The 20,376-nt window shown below is 40.1% G+C and overlaps 2 protein-coding genes across 3 annotated transcripts in view; one reads left to right on the top strand and one right to left on the bottom strand.

The window, feature by feature from the left end:
* Nucleotides 1-20,376, top strand: part of ctnna1 (catenin (cadherin-associated protein), alpha 1) — an 86,988-nt gene that overhangs the window by 22,536 nt on the left and 44,076 nt on the right. The window lies entirely within an intron of this gene.
* lrrtm2 (leucine rich repeat transmembrane neuronal 2) lies at nucleotides 14,390-20,279 on the bottom strand. The gene is made up of 2 exons (XM_034232575.1): nucleotides 19,547-20,279; nucleotides 14,390-18,941 (listed from the first exon to the last, which is right to left on the bottom strand). The coding sequence occupies exons 1-2, from the start codon at nucleotides 19,548-19,550 to the stop codon at nucleotides 17,296-17,298; spliced, it is 1,650 nt and encodes a 549-aa protein (XP_034088466.1). The 5' UTR covers nucleotides 19,551-20,279; the 3' UTR covers nucleotides 14,390-17,295.

A 20,376-nucleotide genomic window follows, 5' to 3' on the forward strand; every position in this document is an offset into this window, starting at 1 on the left:
CAGCGACAGCCCCAAAACATCACTGCTCTAGAGGAGATCTGCATGGAGGAATGGGCCAAAATACCAGCAACAGTGTGTGAAAACCTCGTGAAGACTTACAGAAAACGTTTGACCTCTGTCATTGCTAACAAAGGGTATATAACAAAGTATTGAGATTAACTTTTGTTATTGACCAAATACTTATTTTCCACCATCATTTGCAAATAAATTCTTTAAAAATGTGATTTTCTGGATTTTTTTTTTTCTCATTTTGTCTCTCATAGTTGAGGTATATCTAGGATGAAAATTACAGGCCTCGTCTTTTTAAGTGGGAGAACTTGCACAATTGGTGGCTGACTAAATACTTTTTTGCCCCACTGTATTTCTGATTTTAAATGGCACACTGCAAGTCATTAAACAGTATCTAGCCATTACAGCATATGGGTTTGCACTCACAGCTGAGGCTGTTGGATGGACTCCTAACTCATTCTCTTTCTCGCTCCAATCCCTTCTGCTTCTTCAGGCCCTCCAGCTACAAGTTATGTTTACCCTGCTTTTCATTTCCTCTTCCTCTCCCTCAGAGTCTTTGACAAGCATTCGGCTGGATGTCCTTACCTGACCATCTTTTGAGTAAAACATGTCAAGGACTAAAACATGGGCTTTGTTCAAAATCAATCACTTAGTGTTTAGTGTGTTGGTCATGCTTTAGTATACACTTTCTGTACAGGTAAAAATTATCTATACAATGCAGTTAAAGTATCCTTGATTGTTATTTTAAAAATGATTGAGCCAACAGTGGTCACGAGTGCCAGCTTCTGTGTTACAACCTCAATAGTGTCACATGCATTTTTTTAGATTTTGAAGACGTCCCACTAAATAGTTTGCCACCATTATAGTATAGGAAATGTATCTCCCTTGAATGAATGCTGGTGAATAGAACATTTTCTTTCCGTTCAGAATGTTTCTCACAAGGATATTTTAAATAAGATCCAAGTATTACTTGACAAAGAAGAAAGTCATTTGAGTCAGCCAATGGAAGTGTATTAGTTTCGTATCAAAGTAGATTTGTTGCCATGGCAGGATGAAGGCTATGTTAAGACCACGATCAGATGAGACCACAGTTCTACAGATCTGACACACCTGCTCGCATCCTTATGGTCCATTAAATAAGACTGAGGACAAATCGTTGAATACAAAAGGTATTTGAAACCTACATATATTGTTTGAATAGGAGTATTCAATGGTTATATAAATAGTACTTTTGAAACGGCTCACAAATAAATGTCCTCATTATTTAAAAGTAGTTGTATAAGACAAATGAAAGCAGTCAGTACAGTGGATCAAAAGCAGTATTTTTGTCTTGTGTGGAACCCTCTTCCAAATATGCCAGATTAATTGTATCTAAAGAATAATGTAATACATTTTAGAATATATAGAAAGCGTGTATGTTAATGTATTACTTAGATAGGGCCAAGTGTTGAATTACCCAAGTCCTGTAGTGCAAAGTGTGTACTGTTATGATGATCATTTAACAAGACTAGAGCTTGTTTACTCAGCCGGTGAAGGGGAAAGGCGGCAGGGGCAATGTAGCCCCAGCACTGACGCGTAGCGTGGCCTCAATTATTCTATATTGTCATGACAGTTTGGCATGGCACGTGTTGAGTATAACTGTTTCTGCCACTTTGGATTAATAATGCATCTCAAGTTCCCAGCATCTGTCAGGGTTTTCTTTCACATAAGAGAGTGATGCTAGGTAGCTTTGACATATTAAGCCTCTGACATTTAGATTCCTTTAATGTGAAGTGATACATTATTATCTGGACCCGCATGTAAAGGACCCCTGCATCTCCCTTCACTGGTGGTTTTTTTCTGTGTATCTCAATAAAGTCCTGCCACTCTTGCGGCTTTCACACCAGCGCTCTTCCCATTCTAGATCCGTGCTAGAGCTTTTCTGATTCAGCTCTGGTTTCCCTTTTCTGCTCCCGCTTTGTTCACACCACACAGAGCCGGGGTGGTACTGCGTCATTGCCTCATCGCTTGCGTCATGACGTAACCGTTTACGTGCCTGCTTCATAGAAGCCAAACCGCGCGGAAATCCCTCACATCGACAACAATAACAATGGCCGATTGTATTGAAGCGCTGCTCGCTTTGGTTATTCGAAACGATATGGAAGGCATGGGACGACTTTACATGGGACGACTTTACTTGGAATTTTACAAACATCACATGCGAAATTCAAGACTTCTTTGCGGTCTTCCGGGGGGTTGATCCCGCCCATGCCCCTCCACCCGGCCTCGACATAAGAGAGACATAAGCGGGCGCCGCCTCTTAGCTCCGGAATCTTGCTTGCTAGACCGTACATTTTTTGGAGCTGGAAACGAACCGGATTCCGGAGCTAAGAGGCGGCGCCGCTGCGGTGTGAAGAGGAAAAACAGGTACTTTTCAGGCTCTAGCTCCGAGCCGGCCCTGAAAACACGTTGGTGTGAAAGTGGCATCTGAGCTCTTTAGCATTTCCCTTATGGTGCGTTCACACCGGACGCATTGCGATTTTTGGGGGCGACGTGCTTACATGTAAAGTCAATGCAGAGACGCATTGTATTGCGTCTCTGCATTGACTTTACATGTAAGCACGTCGCCCCCAAAAATCGCAATGCGTCCGGTGTGAACGCACCATAAGGGAAATGCTAAAGAGCTCAGATGCCACTTTCACACCAACGCGTTTTCAGGGCCGGCTCGGAGCTAGAGCCTGAAAAGTACCTGTTTTTCCTCTTCACACCGCAGCGGCTCTGCAGACACAAATTCGCTCCGGCGGTGCGGATGCAGCGAATGCCGCGGCGCAATTGAGGCGATTCAAGGGGGCCGCGATTGAAGAGGGCTGCGATAACTGCTCGAGTTCAATCTTTTCAACTCGAGCGTCAAATTCGCCTGACGCGTTCTCGCGGTAGCCAATCAGCGGTAAGGATCTCAGCCTGCTTTCACTGACGTTGGAATCAGGAAACCAAAACATCAGCCGTTAGCTGTTAGCACTCAGAGCTCACAGCTCCTCATATCTTTTCACAAACTTGACAAAAGTGAAACAAGTACAAACCAGACTGTCTGTGTCATGTAGGGATGCATACCGGTATCCGGTATTACCGAAATACCGGTTACTGGTGGCTACGGTATACCGTACCAAAATCAGATCCGGTTTCGATACTTTAAAAAAAAAAAAAAAAAGTTTTATCAAATTTTTTTTTAATACATTTTTTACATTTTAAAAGTGAGTCCGTGGCCCGTGATGGCGGGTGTTATAAATTAGATTGCATAATCGTTTTTCTTCATATTTTATGTATTTTTCATTGTTTGTTCAATACTAGAAAGGTAAAAGTCCCACAAATGAACTTTGATGGGATTTGTTTTCTCTCACCAGTGAAGGTAAATGTTGATTTTAAAGATGAGATTTGTTTGTTTGTATTTGTTCTCTAGTCGAATCTCAGGTTTAACATTAATTATAACGGTCTGTTTGCATTGACAAGATGTGCTATTCACGCGGCACACCTGATGGCGGGTGTTATAAAAGATATTCCATAATCGGTTTTCTTCATATTTTTTATGTATTTTTCATTGTTTGTTCAGTACTAAAAGGTCCAAGAAGTCCCACAATTGAATTTAATATTCATTTGACATGTTAACTATATCGTAAAGCGCTTCATGGGAGTAATTGTGGGATGATACATTTTCAAAGTATCACGATATGTATCGGTTGAGTATCGGTATCGTTCAGTGGTATCGGTATCGTAAAAAAGTCAACGATATGCATCCCTAGTGTCATGGCGAATACAGTCGCTGGTTTATTTACAGTTGCAAGAAAAAGCATGTGAACCCTTTGGATTCCTCACACATAGCGTTGTGTGTTCCTTCCAAACAACTCAACTTTAGTTTCATCTGTCCACAGAATATGTTGCCAGTAGTGCTGTGGAACATCCAGGTGCTCTTTTGCAAACTTCAAACGTGCAGCAATGTTTTTTCTGGACAACAGTGGCTTCCTCCGTGGTGTCCTCCCATGAACTCCATTCTTGTTCAGTGTTTTACGTATCGTAGATTCGTCAACAGAGATGTTAGCATGTGCCAGAGATTTCTTTAAGTCTCTAGCTGACACTCTAGGATTCTTCTTCACCTCATTGAGCATTCTGCGCTGTGCTCTTGCAGTCATCTTTACAAGACGGCCACTCCTAGGGAGAGTAGCAACAGTGCTGAACTTTCTCCATTTATAGACAATTTGTCTTACCGTGGACTGATGAACATCAAGGCTTTTATAGATACTTTTGTAACCCTTTCCAGCTTTATGCAAGTCAACTATTCTTAATCGTAGGTCTTCTGAGAGCTCTTTTGTGCGAGGCATGGTTCACATCTGGCAATGCTTCTTAAGAATAGCAATTTCAAAATTGGTGTGTATTTTTTATAGGGCAGGGCAGCTTTAACCAACACCTCCAATCTCGTCTCATTGATTGGACTCCAGGTTGGCTGACTCCTGACTCCAATTAGCTCTTGAAGAAGTCTTTAGCCTAGGGGTTCACATACTTTTCCCACCCTGCACTGTGAATGTTTACATGGTGTGTTCAATAAAAACATGAAAACATATAATAGTTTTTGTGGTATTAGTTTAAGCAGACTGTGTTTGTCTATTGTTGTGACTTAGATGAAGATCAGAACACATTTTATGACCAACTTATGCAGAAATCCAGGTAATTCCAAAGGGTTCACATACTTTTTCTTGCAACTGTATGTCCGTAGGCCGTTGTTGTGAGTGTGGACGGAGCATATACAACGTTAGCTTAGCCTGGTCGATCCGATCTCCATTCAGAAAACACGCATTTTAAAAGGCTGTCGCCTGCCGTCTGTCTGCAGACTTGTCAAAGCATTAATTCATGGTTTTTACTAACCGGTATCAGTATGTTGTTACTTCGGCATCATTTTGAAATGTGCATTACAATGAAATCACGGTAAAATAGGTTCATTTTGTTGTAGCCCCCTAGCCAGCGCGTCTTGTTTGAATGATGCGAGTAAACACAGCTGACAGCCGCGGTGAAACTTTAGCGTTAAGAGCGATTAGAGCGAAGCGAATATTCGCATCGCGTCCGGTGTGAACGAAGCATTACACTTTGCTTTCTCCTTGCTGAATCCTCTTTTTCATATTCTCCATCTTTGCAATCTTTTCCTTCCAGTTTGTGTCCCTTTCTCTCCCGACAGCTCACTCTTTGCGTGGCTCGGGTTGTCTTTTTGCCTTGGGCATCTACAGTGAGTGGCAGAATTTTGCTTTATCCCTATTCCTCTGTCTCATTTAAAAAAAAAAAAGAATAGGCTGGAGTTGATCTTGGAACATTTTCCCTGGCTATGTTTTACTGAGCTATGTGCAACCTTACATGGAATCATGATAAGTTTCAAGTTGAAAACAACTGCAAGTTCACTCTAATGGGGATTCAATTGGGATTTGACATTGCCTTTTTTTTGTACTGCTCATGAAATGTTTAAATAACGGGTATGATTTAAATCCTATAGGGTGAAAAAACAGTATAGATCCAGAGCTAGAAAACAGAGGATGTGGAGGATTGGTCCAGTGTTTTCCTTTAACCCATTATTTTGAAAAAAGTGAAACAATGCCCAAAGGGCTATACCTATTGCAAGACCAGTGTGAAAGCAGTTCAATTTATCTAGTTGTAATCTCATCTAAATGCATAATTAAAACAAATTAGACTCCACACAATGTAACAGGGAAAAGATTTAGTGTCCCCAAGGCTTTTCGTATATTTACACCCTCCATAAAACACTGGTCTATCAGTAACAACCGTTTCCCAGACCTGGCCCCTGATCTTTTGCTGGTGAATTATTTTACATTATATTACTTGCTTACCATGCTGCGAATGGATCTGGCCCTTCGTACATCCAGGATATGGTTAAACCGTACACCCCAGCGCGTGCACTACGCTCTGCATCAGCCAAACGACTCGCTGCGCCCTCGCTGCGAGGGGGACCCAAGTTCCCATCGGCAAAAACACGTGGGTCGAATGTACTTATTGTAAGTCGCTTTGGATAAAAGCGTCAGCTAAATGCAATGTAATGTAATGTGAATGAACTTAACCATGGGAAACATGCCTGCGGTTTCATATAAACTTGTCTGGCACTTTTAGTAATGGGTGTTTTTATTGGCAAATATGACAACCTTTGTCTATACAGGTTAATATGTATTTCTTGAGATTGATATTTTATTGTTTGCTTGTCTGAACCTTTACCCTTTTGTTATGCAGTCTGAAACACAATGAGTTGTCACCATGTAGAGCTGCAGCGCTGATATAAGTATGCAATTTGCCTTTCATCCTAAAAAGCTCTCCATTTTGGCACTTGGGATTACTTAATTGCTTTAAAATATCCCCTTTTTTGCACATGGCAGATGTGATGCTGCGGAGCAGCCAAATTCATTTAGCATTTTTCTTTTTAATTGGAGTTTTGTTAACTTAAAGGTGGGGTAGGTAAGAATGGAGAAACCAGCTTGAGTGCGCTAGAATTTGAAAATACACAGCCGAAAAAAATCTGCCCCTTCCTTCAGACTTCCTCACAGAGCCCCTCCTCCAACACACACGAACGCGCACATGACCAATGAGGGCACGAGATAAGTTTGTGCACGAGATGGGAGGCTGACAGGCAGGTAGGCCATCCAGTTATTTTAGCCGGGCCGGCTCAGATGATTGGTCGTGCTTTTTACAGCGCCACGGCTTCCACAGATGAATTTTTTTATGTATTTATTGTCAAAGCATTTAATGTATTCATTGCTATCGGGATGTTAAGAGCATTCCATGGAATATAACAAAAAGTGTTTCTGAAGTGAATTACCTACCCCACCTTTTAAGGAGTGAGGGAAAGTAGTTTTGAAGGTTAAAAGAATGAACCATTTGGTGACAATAGTATTTCTAGTGTCCAGTTCAGCTACGTGTCTTGACTTAATTTGGCAATATGTATGAACATGAAATTCATAACAGTAAATAAAGTAAATGCTTGAGGCTCCTATTTTACCTATTTTATTTTATTGCAACCAAGTATTTTTCATTGACACAATAAAGTCTAATGACAAGGGCATACAAAATGTGCGCTCTTGTCGTTTTCAGTTTTACAGTAGCTGTAGCGTCTTACCTTTATTTCATGCGGTCTTGCAGACATATTGGATATAATATATATTTAATTGAGTTTAGTGTTTTGCAAATATTATTCGTGTATATAATAAATGACTGACTAATAATAACTTTAATATGTGTAATTGTAAAGCGCTTTGAGTGCCTTGAAAAGCGCTCTAATACAAATGTAATGAATTATTATTATTATATAAATGCTCTTTAGAGGTGCCCAAGCTCAATTGTCCCTAATTACTGAAGAAGTAAAGAAATATAACCTTGTAACAAGCGAATCTTGTCATTTGTGACATACGGTAGTCATATTTAAAGATAATATTTACTATAATAATGATTTACCTAATGGAAATCCACTTGGTGTGTTAACTCAGACTATGGAACCTATGGTTGGAATTACCCCAACCAGCTGGCAGTTTATCAGACACAAATGAACAGCAGCATAATGGAGCCAATTAAAAACTACAACACAATCCAGAACAGAATGCTGTCTTCTGTTGTCAATATGCTAAATCCTTTTTTGCTTAATTGATTAAATGTTATGACCCATTTTCTTGAGACCAGTTTAAGAGAACAACACACTTCTAAAGACTCCCATGCCCTTTATTACATAATAAAGATGACAATTTCACACAATTAATTATATGTTTGTATAAGTCTTGTCATCTTTCATTGTTTTATAGTTCCTCATTCACAAAGCTGGCATATTATCACTAACTTGATATGGCACTTGTTACTTTTAAAACGAGGTCCATCTTCTTGGGAGAATTGTAATTATTTATTTAAATATCAAATACACACATGAAATAAAACCTAAACAATAAATAATGCTAATTATTATTTGTCAAATAGTGGTTAAAAATGACAAGAAATACAGAATGTGAATCTGCTGTTAGCAGTTGTGTTAAGCTGTTAAGATGATTTCAGTGGCTTGCGGTTGAGGTAGACAGATTTGAAGTGAATCTAGCTGTGAGGAAATCTCTATATGAGGGGGAGACGACATCTTGTTGTGTTTTTAATGCGTGCAAACACATTCACACACACTCATCTCCAGCAGGTCCCTTTGTACTCATCAGACAAACCAATGACCTTGGCAGTTCATTTATATTAAATTCTATTACATACGAGAATGGAGATTGCTTTACTTTATTATAGTATTACCAAATAACTAATTTGATATCCTTATGTAGAAAGAAAATCCATATTTATTTTCCTTCTTAAACAGGTACTTTCGTCACGTACTTAAGATGATTCATATTTATTTGTTGTAACACTTACAAATATCCATTCGAAATGTCCCGCCCAGGGGACTAGGGCCTATCCAAGAACACATTCAGCGCAATGTATTTCACCATGGACAGGTAGGTCACCATGCTATCACTGGGTTAACACACATAAACAGACAAACACTCACGTTTAGGTACTTTAAGGCCGCTGGAGGCTATGTGTTTCCAGTTCACCTGACCTGCATGTCTTTAGACTGAGGCACCTGAAGGGCATGCTCAGCAGAGATGAGGAGAAAAACACATTCTACACTGAATACAAACGGGTCCTTTTCAGTCAGAGTACGTCGTAGCGGTCATAGAACAATACAACGCACTGGTGTTTGTAATCAGGCCGTTTGGGGAGGTATTCGGGATAATGTATTGTGTTTGCTGTCATCCATTTATTTTGCACAGAAAACGTTTGTCTACACTTGAGGTGGAGCTGTCAAAGCTGTTACTTAAAGCAAGTGCTTTCTGCAGTGTGTTTTATGAAATGTTGTATGACATTTTGAACCATTTGCCTATAACTTAAGAGTATTGCTTTCTGTGTAGGAGGCAGAAAAGACAGACTTTCCATCTTGACTGTTCTTGTTCATACTGATTTTAAATGAAACAATGCCTCACAAAAGGGAGACAAAAGAAGGATTATCGCATAACTGGATCTCTGCCGACACTAAGCTTCAGTGACTGAGCCAATGGCTGATGCCTTCAGTCTTTATTATTAATTGCATATTATTCTAATAATAACGAATATGTTCCTGCTTTGAATGTTAATGCTTGGATGTTTGATAGCATAATATGTTTTTATATCTAGTAAAAGTATCTTAATAGTATTTGTAACAATCACGTTTACATTGCTTATTAGGATAACTGCTTTTCTTTCAGTATGGGCCATTTTAATAGTTCCTTTTAAATTATTGATAGTTCCTTTACATTTTTGTAGAACTATTTTGTATTTAAGTCTGTCACAAACTTTGCCTTAACCTTTTAATATGATACATTATTAATCTATTTAAATGCAAAGTACAAAGATGCAAATTAATAACATATTTTTGTGTAAGAAGCAAAGTTTTTGTCTTCAACAAAATCAAAAGGAAAGTTTTGGATTTTGCTGTCAGTAGTTTTACTGATCGCCGTTTCCAGTTTCCACCTGGATCCTCCAAGGATAAGGTAGAAGACTGATTTGAAATGTGCGGAGTAATACATATTTTAGGGATGCTGTACGTAAGTCCTGAAGTCCTTGAACTCTGCAGGCTACTGATGGCACGTAGTCAGACTCTTGAGTTTAGTGCCCCCCCTACCTGGGAACTCTCTGCAGGTTAATTACTGAAGCCTGATATCAAGAAAGAGCTGGCCATATTGAAGTGGTTCTTAGAGTTGGAGGGCCATGTCGGCCTTTATTCTTTGCGATGCCTTGTCTGACTGAAATGACAGACCTTAAGTATTTTATGTAAACTGTTATTCTCTCTTTTTAGCACACTGGGCTTTTCATTAAACGTTCTAAGGAATTGAAAGAGCTTGGATTACAGTTGTTTTGATAGAATTGTTGTGTTTTGATCCCCAGTCTTATCGGAGTCCTGAAATATTAAGCATCTGTCCGTACCAAGTTCTGATCTAATATAATTCCTCTGTTGGAAAAACCTTTGACTGCAAAAAGAAGACATTAGCTGAATTATGAAAGGTTAACGATGTCTTCCTGGATTTGGTATAGTATCCCATAGCGGGGCAAGCTTACTTTTGCAGCCTGATATTTTTTACAATACTGCATTTGAACTATGCAGGTTCTGATTATGATCAAACGGCTATGTATGCTGTGCAGAGTTCCCGTTAGAATATTTTTTCGCCGGTCAACATGTCCGTTAAAGTTTAAATCTTCCGGACAACATTTGAAAAGTGCCGGTCAAAGGTCTTCTTTGTTATTTATTGAGCTTTAAAACAAATTGATATGATTATAATATACATTATTCAAAGGTGTCTATGAAGCCTGATGTACTTATATGATTCTGTTTTCTTCAAGTTTGTATTTTGTTGGTCGAACGCACTTATTGTAAGTCGCTTTGGATAAAAGCGTCAGCTAAATGCAATGTAATGTAATGTGTTCAGTAATTTACAATAACACGGGAATAATAAACGGAGCGCTCTCTCCTTCTCCTGACAGCCCGTCAGTATCATGCAGCTCGCTGATCCAGTAATGAGTGACCCAACAGTGAAACTAAACATAGCCTATCTATAACTAGTTTAGGTAGTTTGAGAGGTAATTAAAATAGCTATGTGTGTGTTTTGTTCTGCTGAGTCGACACGCAGCTCTGCATAATCACATACAGCGGCATGTGATTATGCAGAGCTGCGTGTCGACTCGTCAGCAGCAGCTGATCGCTCTCTCCCGCCAGATTAGACTTCACTCGCGTTTATGTCCATATCGATCAGATCCAGCTAGTTCTAGCTAATGATAGGACTACCTGCTTATTAAAAGACACCTCAACAATAAGCGTCGCTATGCAACTGGGTGAGGCCGCAAAGTATAGCGCGGCATTATGCATTTGTTTACATGCCCACCGGAACCCCGAGGCATTACCAACAGATCGACGCACAATCAACCCATACAGGACATCTCTTTCTCCACATTAAGTGTTAGACATTAGAATGGACTATTCTTGTCTGTCACATAAGTGACAGACAAGAATGCGGTATTGCGCTAAGGGGAAATTATTTTGACCGGACACTTTGACCGGAGAGATTTAGATTTGCAGGTCTTCAGCATATTTTACCGGTCATAGTCCGGTAATTACCGGCTAACGGGAACTCTGATGCTGTGCAGTGATGGTGAACACCAACACTGGGGGTGGGTTCACTACTACAGCATTTAAAGACCCCGTGAAGTGTGCGCCTGTGCATGATCTGTTATGCTAATACGTACAAATTGACAAAAATTGTCCATTGGAACCCATATCAAAAGATGTTGGAATAGCAACTAATTTAACGAGTTTTGAATTTGCCGCAGGGAAATCCGCAGTTGACCTCCGCCTTCGTGGGCGTGGCTTGCGATCTACTGCGTGACGTCACGAGATGGTCGCCGCCGAAGTGTTTACATTCATCACAGTTTATTGTTTCTCTTTTTCAAAGTCGAATTTATCAAAGTTTTTGAGCGAGTATTTTACTGGAAAGTGTGTCGGAGTCGACTGGAAGTGATTGCCAATCGAGAAAACCTGACAATGGAGGCGACAGTGAAGAAAAAGGGAGGAAAAACACACGGGAAGCGATGCATTGCCGCTTGCTGTATTAATGTCAAGTCTGCCGAAGTGGCGATGTTTCTGTTCCCAAAAGATGAAGGTGAGCCTGGCTGGTGTCATTGTTTCGTAGATTCGTTGATTGTTCATGACAAATAAAGACCACTGGTCGATTCGAGAGAGAGAGAGAAAGAGAGACAGAGAGTTACAGGGTTGTTGTTAGCATCTGGTGCTAGCTCGGAGCTAACGGAGATTAGCTGTTTCAACAATAAGGAGAGGGAGAGTCCTCTCCTGTGGGACTGAGAGAGATAACGTCATCTCAGGGAGGTAAAAGACTCTGAGTGATTAGATTGTAAACTGTAGCCTAAGTTATCTCAGTGGGTTTAATAATTTCATAGTTTAATAATACTCTAGCACATGACATGTACATAAGCTAATTATTTCCCAGAGGCTGAGCCCAAGCAGAGATTTTAAACAAGGCAAAGGACCCTTCAGTCTTCACGCCCCCCCCCTATTTTCCAATCGACAGTGACAGCACAGTCACTGCTAACCTGCTAACCATTCAGTGTTCTGTAGCCGGTCAATGTCTTCCCCATCGTCCATGTCGTCGCCATCATCCTCCCCACTTGACGTCCCTGACGGCTCAAATCTGTAGGGTTCAATGATGTCCTGCGCTTCCTCATCGTCACTTCCATCTTCTGTGCCACTTTCCTCATCTATCCTGTCAAAATCAATCATTTCTCTCGCACTTGTATCACTTTCCAAAGTCTCCGCCATGTTTACAATCACAACAGGGCCCATCTTGTGACGTCACAGCCGCTATCGTCTGCAACTTCCGGTAGGCTTAGACGGCCGATATTATTAAAATTAATAATTAATTAATTAATAATTAAAAATGATTTTAGCCATGAACAGGCACAATGATATGTAAGGAATGAAACTGCCATTTCATTTTGCCGCAAAAACATGCACTTCACGGGCACTTTAAGTTGTTGTTTGTATTCTTTATGGTGAACATCTAACTTCTGGATCAACATTTGGTTGTGTTAAATAGAGACTGTGATAGATCTTGCAATATAAACATAAGACTTCCTCTGATGTGAAGAAAATTCCAAATTGGATTGTTTTTGCAAGTTGTATTACTTATCTTGAAAGAGTGACCGTTAAGTTTTAGAGTACTGGCACATGAGTTACTTTAGCTATTATCGTTGTCTCTTTTAGAAAATGTCAGTTTGAAGAACAGTTTCTCCCTCAAATGTGTGATGCACATCTTACATGGAATCTCTATACGGCATGTGGAGACATAACTTTGACATTTATGTTTAAACAAGCAACTTGCATTATGTGTTAGGAAGATCAAATTCATGCTGTGCTCAAAACCTATTTCCTTCTTTGCTACATGGTAAAATATGTCAACTTGTTTGTATCAATCATGTCCAATTCGCTACAGATTTTAAAATATATGTTCACCTTGTTACAAAAACTTCCACTGGCATTTCCATGTTATTACTCTTGCTTTGAGCCTTTTTGCCTAAAGATGTTATAGTTTTACATTTGATGAAAAAGGATTCAGAAATCATGTCAATGTTTCTTAGATGCTAATTATACATTTAGGAACAATCCATCAAATGTATTGTGACCTTGCAATAAGCCATAAATGCTTAGCTAGTTATTTAGCAATAACTGACAACTCATTAAACTTGCTGAAGACTAAATATAAATAACCTTTGTCAAATCTTAGTTATCTGAAGGTTGAACCGTCAGAATATTTCTTTCATTGCATGACGCACTTAACTATTGTTCTCAAATTGAAAGTCAGTTAATCGATTATTCACTATAGTCATTTACGTAGAAAAATCAACCCAATGATTTTTCTGTATCCACGTACTCAAATGTGTGATTTTCAAATGTCTCTTTGTTAAAGTATCATTAAGTCAATATATTTGAGTAAAAAAAGAAGCTATTTCAAGACACACATAGAATAAGTCAATTAATGTATAGCTATGTGTAAACATTTGATAGACAAAACAATTACAAATGAATTGAAACAAGTAATTAAGAAAGTTATTGATAATGAAAATAATCAATAGTCGCAGCCTCCAAGCTTCATGGACCCTTCTCCGGTAAACAACAGATTCAACGGGATAGATTCTTCTGCATCACCTGTTATTCTATTGAAATGTCCATATTCAGAAACTGTAGACACTGCATTCAATTAAGGGTTTCACAGAAACATCAGCTTTGCATAACAACATCATTAGGATTTGTATATGATCCACTTTCAATGTAGATGATCTAATCTTTCTGTTGACATGTATTGATAGAAGAGACTTTGATTCAAATGACTCCCCCAACCATGAGTGCATTAATCCGTGCCTAGCAAAGATTATATTAGAAATGGAAAATGTTTCTTTTGACAAATGCTTTCAGGCATTTCACATATACTGATATGCAAACCACTTCACCAAGGGTTGGGTGTGATTTGGTTTGCTAAAGACTTACACACTAGACCAAACTGCAATGAAAGACCAAACCAAGTTGTGAGCATTCATTAGTTAGCAAACAATCTGTAAATTATAACCATTTTATTTAAAAAATATATGTTTTGAGGGGAAAATGTTTTTGTTTTTTTCAGTTTGGCACATCTTATCCACTATACAGATATGAAATTGTACATATTACAATACAAAAGGAAATGGAAAGAGAAAAGCATTCATTTTTGCACAAAGAGATTGGGTAAGAGAGAGGGGATTGGTTCACTTGTTTTTTTCCTTTTTTTATTTTTCGGCAGGGTGGGGACCAGGGCTAGAGGATGACGAGAGGAAACAAAAACAGTTTACAAAGAGCCAGAGTGCAAAGGGATGCATATTTCTACAAATTTGTGGATTTTCAGTCATTTAGTACAACCGTAGTCTTGAACAGTGAAATGTCAAATGATTGACAGAACTCTATAGGAATTCCACACACACACACACACACACACACACACACACACACACACACACACACACACACACACACACACACACCCCCATTCTTGGTGTTATCAAAAATGAAGTCTCTTAATAATGTTTGCTGAATGACATTAAGAAATATTCAACTCAATTGACTTTTGAACATGCAAGACAGATAACAAGGGCAGTAGTAATAGCAGTGCGAAGCTGGAAGAAAACAAAATTTGAAACAAGGTGGAGGTGCTTGACTTTGGACATCATTACGATCAGTGTATGTTTTTCATTGAAAGCAAATGTGAAGTGTAAAAATGTTTGGTTTACACAAACACTTTCTTTGAACTTGTAGGCATCATATTATGTGTACAGAGACATGACTCAAGCTTTCATTTAGAAGATTAAAGCCAAATCTTGACACCTTCAACAAAAAGACAAATCCACAATTGTCACCTCTAGGGGGCGCTGTCCAGCAAACTGCATCCTACATTCTCAAAGCCAGGTTTCTGAGTTGGTTAAACATAGCCAAAAGTTGGGCTTTCGAAGAAAAGGCCATATTTAAGTGTACAGCTTTAAGGCCTCATGAAGATGCCATATTACAATTTTCACTTTTTAGAATTGTAATTGATATTTTAGACTTTTTTGTACTGTTCAAACACTGGATAGCTCATCAGTTTCTGCTGTGTGATCAGTGTGCATTTCAATCCCATGGTGCTCATTCAGTTTGTATCCTTTATTTCTCTACTACCTCCACTTGGCCAGAAAGATTGGTTGGTTTTAATAAACGAAGACATTACCCTACCATTGCCCCCTCTCCATCGTCCCATCAATTCCTCTCACCCCCTCTCTCTTTCACCCTGCCCCCACTACCAAACTGAACACAAAGAAGTGCGGAGCTGCGGCAGCAGCTTTAGTCTGATGCTAATGCACGTCCTCTCCCTGCTGCATACAAATGTGTCCTGACCCAGGCTTGCTGTTTGCTTATCACTGGATCTCCATTTGCTTTCAGGCTATTGACCGCAGTTTAACTTGACACTTGTGACTGCTAACCAAATAACTATTATAAGATGTTTCCTTTCCCGTAATCTGTTTTTAATAATGTAAACGGCATCCTTAACACGAACAAAGTCTAAAAGTAAAAGCTTCAATTTTGTTTTTAGGTGGTACAGAGAATGATTCGACTAGAACTATTTTTGAGTGGCTGAACAAGCTAAATGTTGCTGGATCACTGGTGTGGGTGACAGAATATTAGATTATTTTTGCCTTGCCTTAATTGGTTGAATGTTGGGCCTGTCAGACCTGATTAGTGTGTGAGCAGTAAAGAGCCTGGGCTACTGCTGAAAGCTTTTCTTTTCAGAATGAAATGCTCTCCTATGTGGCGTTTGTGCTGGTCATTACCCTTTCACTTGTGTCCCTTACACATCACACTAACTCCTCTGTATATTGATCTTATTATGGAATAGCAAACTGTACTTACTAGGTTGAGCTGTTGGAAATATTATGGTCACTGTGTGTGTGGCTTTCAGGGGCTAGAGAATCCATGTACACGTCATTGTAAATGTAAAGGTCTAATCTTTTTGTTCTTGATGTCCCAGAAGAGGAAGACATCCATGTGTCTTTGCTAAGTGTAATATATTGGAGATTAACCACATATGAACAATGCTTAGTGTTTAACCACAGGTTGAGAATGTATTTGTGAGCTCGTACATTGAACAAGCTGCAAAACTGCATTGCATTTACGAGTCTGATTTTAATAAGGTCATTTTTCCTATATATATATAATATAATTGAACATAAATTCTCAATGTCTGCTGTCTTTTCAATCAGTATACACTTGTGGTTGCATTTTTACACAGAATACATTTTGTAAGAAATTCAGATTTAAACAAGAGTTCCTTCTTTAGCTAAGGGCAGCTGTTTTTTGGGGGGATGCCCCCCCCCTATGAGTTCTGTAAACAACAAGCACTGAGAGGCCTTTGATCTGATGGAAGATTATAAACCCACCTAATTGATTCATGTCTCATTTGGTAAATGTAATATACATGTGTGTATACTTAACCGAATCTCATGGTTATTGTCTCCTCAAGAAGGTTTATATTTGATCTGTAACGAAACAGTAATGACATTTATTTTTCGGATATAATTCAGAGTTTTGGTTTTGGGGTCCTTTTTTAATGTATAATAGTTCTCTTTAAACAATGAAACTGAAAAACAAAGACATTATGATTGATCCGATTAAAATGCCCTCGTGATTGAGTGATTGGCTTACAGTGCCTGTGGTGCAGTTAGAAACATGATTTCAGATATTTACTTTAAAAAAGAAATGAGACATAAATCACATTTCTCCACCTAATGTATTCCGTTAGCAGAGGGCCATTTGGCTAAGTATTTTCTCTGTGCTCCAGAATATAGTGACAATGTGGAGACAAATCTCACAGTTATACAATTTTCTTGTTTAAAATGATTGCCCCTGCCTGATATGAACAACTTTGCATTCATAGAAAAATAAATGTGTGACTATCTCTACACCATCCCTAAACTGTCATGTCCAACCTCTGTCACTGTAGCACTCGGAATTTTTCTCACATATTTTTAAATCTCACTTGTAGAAATTATGCTTTTTACATAAACTGGAGAAAAAAAACCCAAAAAAAGCAAACCCTGTATCATCTGAAATGGTCAAATGGCAAACCATATGCTCTAGGAATAAATAAGAGTTCATACTTCACACTCTTTGTAAGGCAGTTGCTGACACTTGCACTGCCCATAGCCATTTATGATCACGAGTGCCCCTTCTTCATGGCTGGGCTCATACTCATTATAGGGTACCTGTGTAGCTAGATCTGCCATAGGCTGCCGCTGCTGGGTCCTCATCTGTCTGCGGTTCTGAATAGCCGAACAGTGGCGTATCCTGCGCAGGGTGGGAGGGCAGCACTTCCGTGAGATATACACAACGAAAATGATGAAAAAGAATGAACATAGAAGGGCCATAGTTCCAATGATAACCCTATGAGTCATTACAGTGTTGTCCATTGCAGAGAAGTCCTCTGTTACAGCTGCCTCTTCCGTTGTAGCAGTGGTTGCTTGAGCAGTGCGTGGTGGTGGTGTTGTTGTGGTTGTTGTGGTAGTGACTGTGGTAAAGCTCCCAAAATCCTCTGCATAGTCCTGCGTGGGGGTAGGCTGCATAATTCCAAACAGGGAGCTTGTCATCTCTGCAGCTATAGTAGCGTCCGTGGTTGTACTAATGGTTTGAACAACCGGCGCTGAGAAATTCTGGCAAAGCTGGAATCCATAAACGGCGTCAAGTATCTCCTCTCCTTGTGCATATTCAGGGCTATGGCAGAGGATGGAATGTTCCCACCTTCCCTTAAAGGTGCTGAGCCACGTGGCCAGAGAGCAAATCCTTTTGGTACATTCCCAATAGTTGCTTGACAGCCCAATAGTACCAAGAGACTGCCACATATCCATGACTGTGGGATCCAGACTGCTTAGTTTGTTGTTATCCAGCAGCAAAATCTTTAAATTTGGCAGCGTTTGAAACACATCAGATGTCAGGACACGGATCTCATTTCCTGTCAGGTCCAGTTTCTCAAGAGTGGTCCAGGTCCACTCCATGCCACATGTTAAGTTGCTGATTTTATTCCACTGCAGAAACAGAAACTGGAGGGCAACAAGGCGAGGGAAATGGGCCAAGTTTATCTTGGTCAGCTGATTGTGCTCCAAGTGGAGCTCTTTGAGCTTAATGAGCCCAGCAAATCCATTCCGGGCCAGACTCCGTAGACGGTTGCTGCTTAGGCCCAGATATTCCAGGCTGCGGCAGTCCCAGAATGCCCGGACAGGTGTGGTGCGGAGTAAATTGGAGCGGAGGTGGAGTATCTGGAGTTTCCTCAGTCCATGAAACAGTTCTGGTTCCAATGCAGTCATCTGATTGAAAGACAGGTCCAGTATCTGGAGGTTGATGAGGTGGATGAAGGTTGTGTTGGGCAACTTGGTGATACGATTGGAGCTCAGATTGAGGTCCTTCAGCTTGTAGAGCCCTTGAAAGGCATCCTCTTGTACTGTTGTAATCTGGTTGTGGTCTAAATGTAGCCATGTGAGCTGGCTGAAGCCATAGAATTGATCAGGGCTGAGCTCAGTGATGCTATTGTGGCGTAGCGACAACCCCAGGGCCCCTTTGTCCACACCATCTGGGGGTGCCTGAAGCCCCTGGGTGTCGCAGTAGAACTGCAGGTCCTCACAGCGGCATTTTTGAGGGCAGGTCGTGCACGATGCAGGAGGCAGCAGGCACACTAGGAGCATGCTGATCACACACAGACACAGAGCCGCTGGTGCAGGTCCCACCAATGGCCACCTTGAATGGAAACCTGGGTGGGTTCAAAGATAACAAAATGAACTGTGGGGCGGGAAAGCTTATCTCTGCAGAGCACTTATTACCAATTCATGGTGACGATTGTGCTTTTTGGATGTGCTCTCGTTCTTTCACATACAGGCATACATACACACAGCCGTTAAGATCTTTTGCATTGACAACTTTCCCAATGTATGTACAGATACTTTTTTTTATGCCGAGGTATAATTCAATTGTAATGTACTTAGATATTTAATGATGAATTACATATATGATCTTGACTTTGTTTCCACACCCTTGCTACTTATATTAAGCCTATTTTCTGCACATGTTGTGCTCTGTAATCTGGTTAAAATACTTATATTTATATTACTATCATTCATCAATTATTGCATATTTTTTTATTGATTAAACATATTTACATCATGAATAGTTAAGCCTTTAATAGAAAAGCTATTTAAAATGTATATATTCTGGACTCGTGTGTCGGTGAAAAAGGAAAAATGAATGGCAATCGCAGTAAATAGACTAGGCTGAAGAGCTTTTAGTCCTTAGCCTCCCTCGCTCTTACTTGTGTTCCCTATTCATGTCCAGACCTGCCATATAAAGGGACTAACTTACCCATTCTTTTGTGCACATCGGAGGCTGCATTCAACTGTCCTTTTCCGCAGACTCTTGGAGCAACCAGATGGAAGAAAAATCCAAAGGGAAAAAACCCTTTTGAGTAAGCACAAAAGGAATCAGCTTCTTTGGAAATAAAGCAATTCTGAGCCCACCTAGTTGAAACAAAATATGAAATTCCATGTCCCAAGATGAAGATTATTCCTCTTATTTTGCTTAGAGTCCTTGAAAATCCGTGCTCAGAGAAAGGGTTGAATCTTTTCCTTCATCCCACGAATCCTGGAAATAATTATTTAAATATTTTTTTTTTTAAGTTGATCAGTTGCATCCAGAGCGACTCCGGTGAACAGACCCCCCCCTCCTCTCCGTTTTTTCTTTTTCTTTTTTTTACCCTTTTGTTTCCCTTCCACCGCAATGGTGTCGGCTTAGACAGTCAATTGGAGATCAAGCCGTCCTCTTCATGGCTGTGTTCTTCCGACCCTAACTTGTTGATGGCAGCCAGAGATCCTGCTTACGACGCCGGCTCAGTCTCAGCATAGCCTCTGCAGAGCTGTGAGCGGAGCCCTCCTCTGCTAGCCGAGACGCAGGGAGAGAGAAAAAAAGCAGAGCGGGGAGTCAGGGATGTTATTCTGTGCTTTTTGTTGCAGCCACTCACTGCTACAGAGTGGTGGCAGCCTGGCGTCGATCATCACTACTGTTTCTCTCTCTCTTTTTCTCTCCCATACTCACAAACACCCTCTCACTCTTTTGCTCAGTCACTTGCTCTCTGCCTCATACACACTGCTTGTGCACCTCAGTCTCCCTCCACCGCCCCCCTGCATACCCACTTC

Source organism: Gymnodraco acuticeps, unplaced genomic scaffold (assembly GCF_902827175.1).
Source record: "Gymnodraco acuticeps unplaced genomic scaffold, fGymAcu1.1, whole genome shotgun sequence".
Classification (NCBI taxonomy): Eukaryota; Metazoa; Chordata; class Actinopteri; order Perciformes; family Bathydraconidae; genus Gymnodraco; species Gymnodraco acuticeps.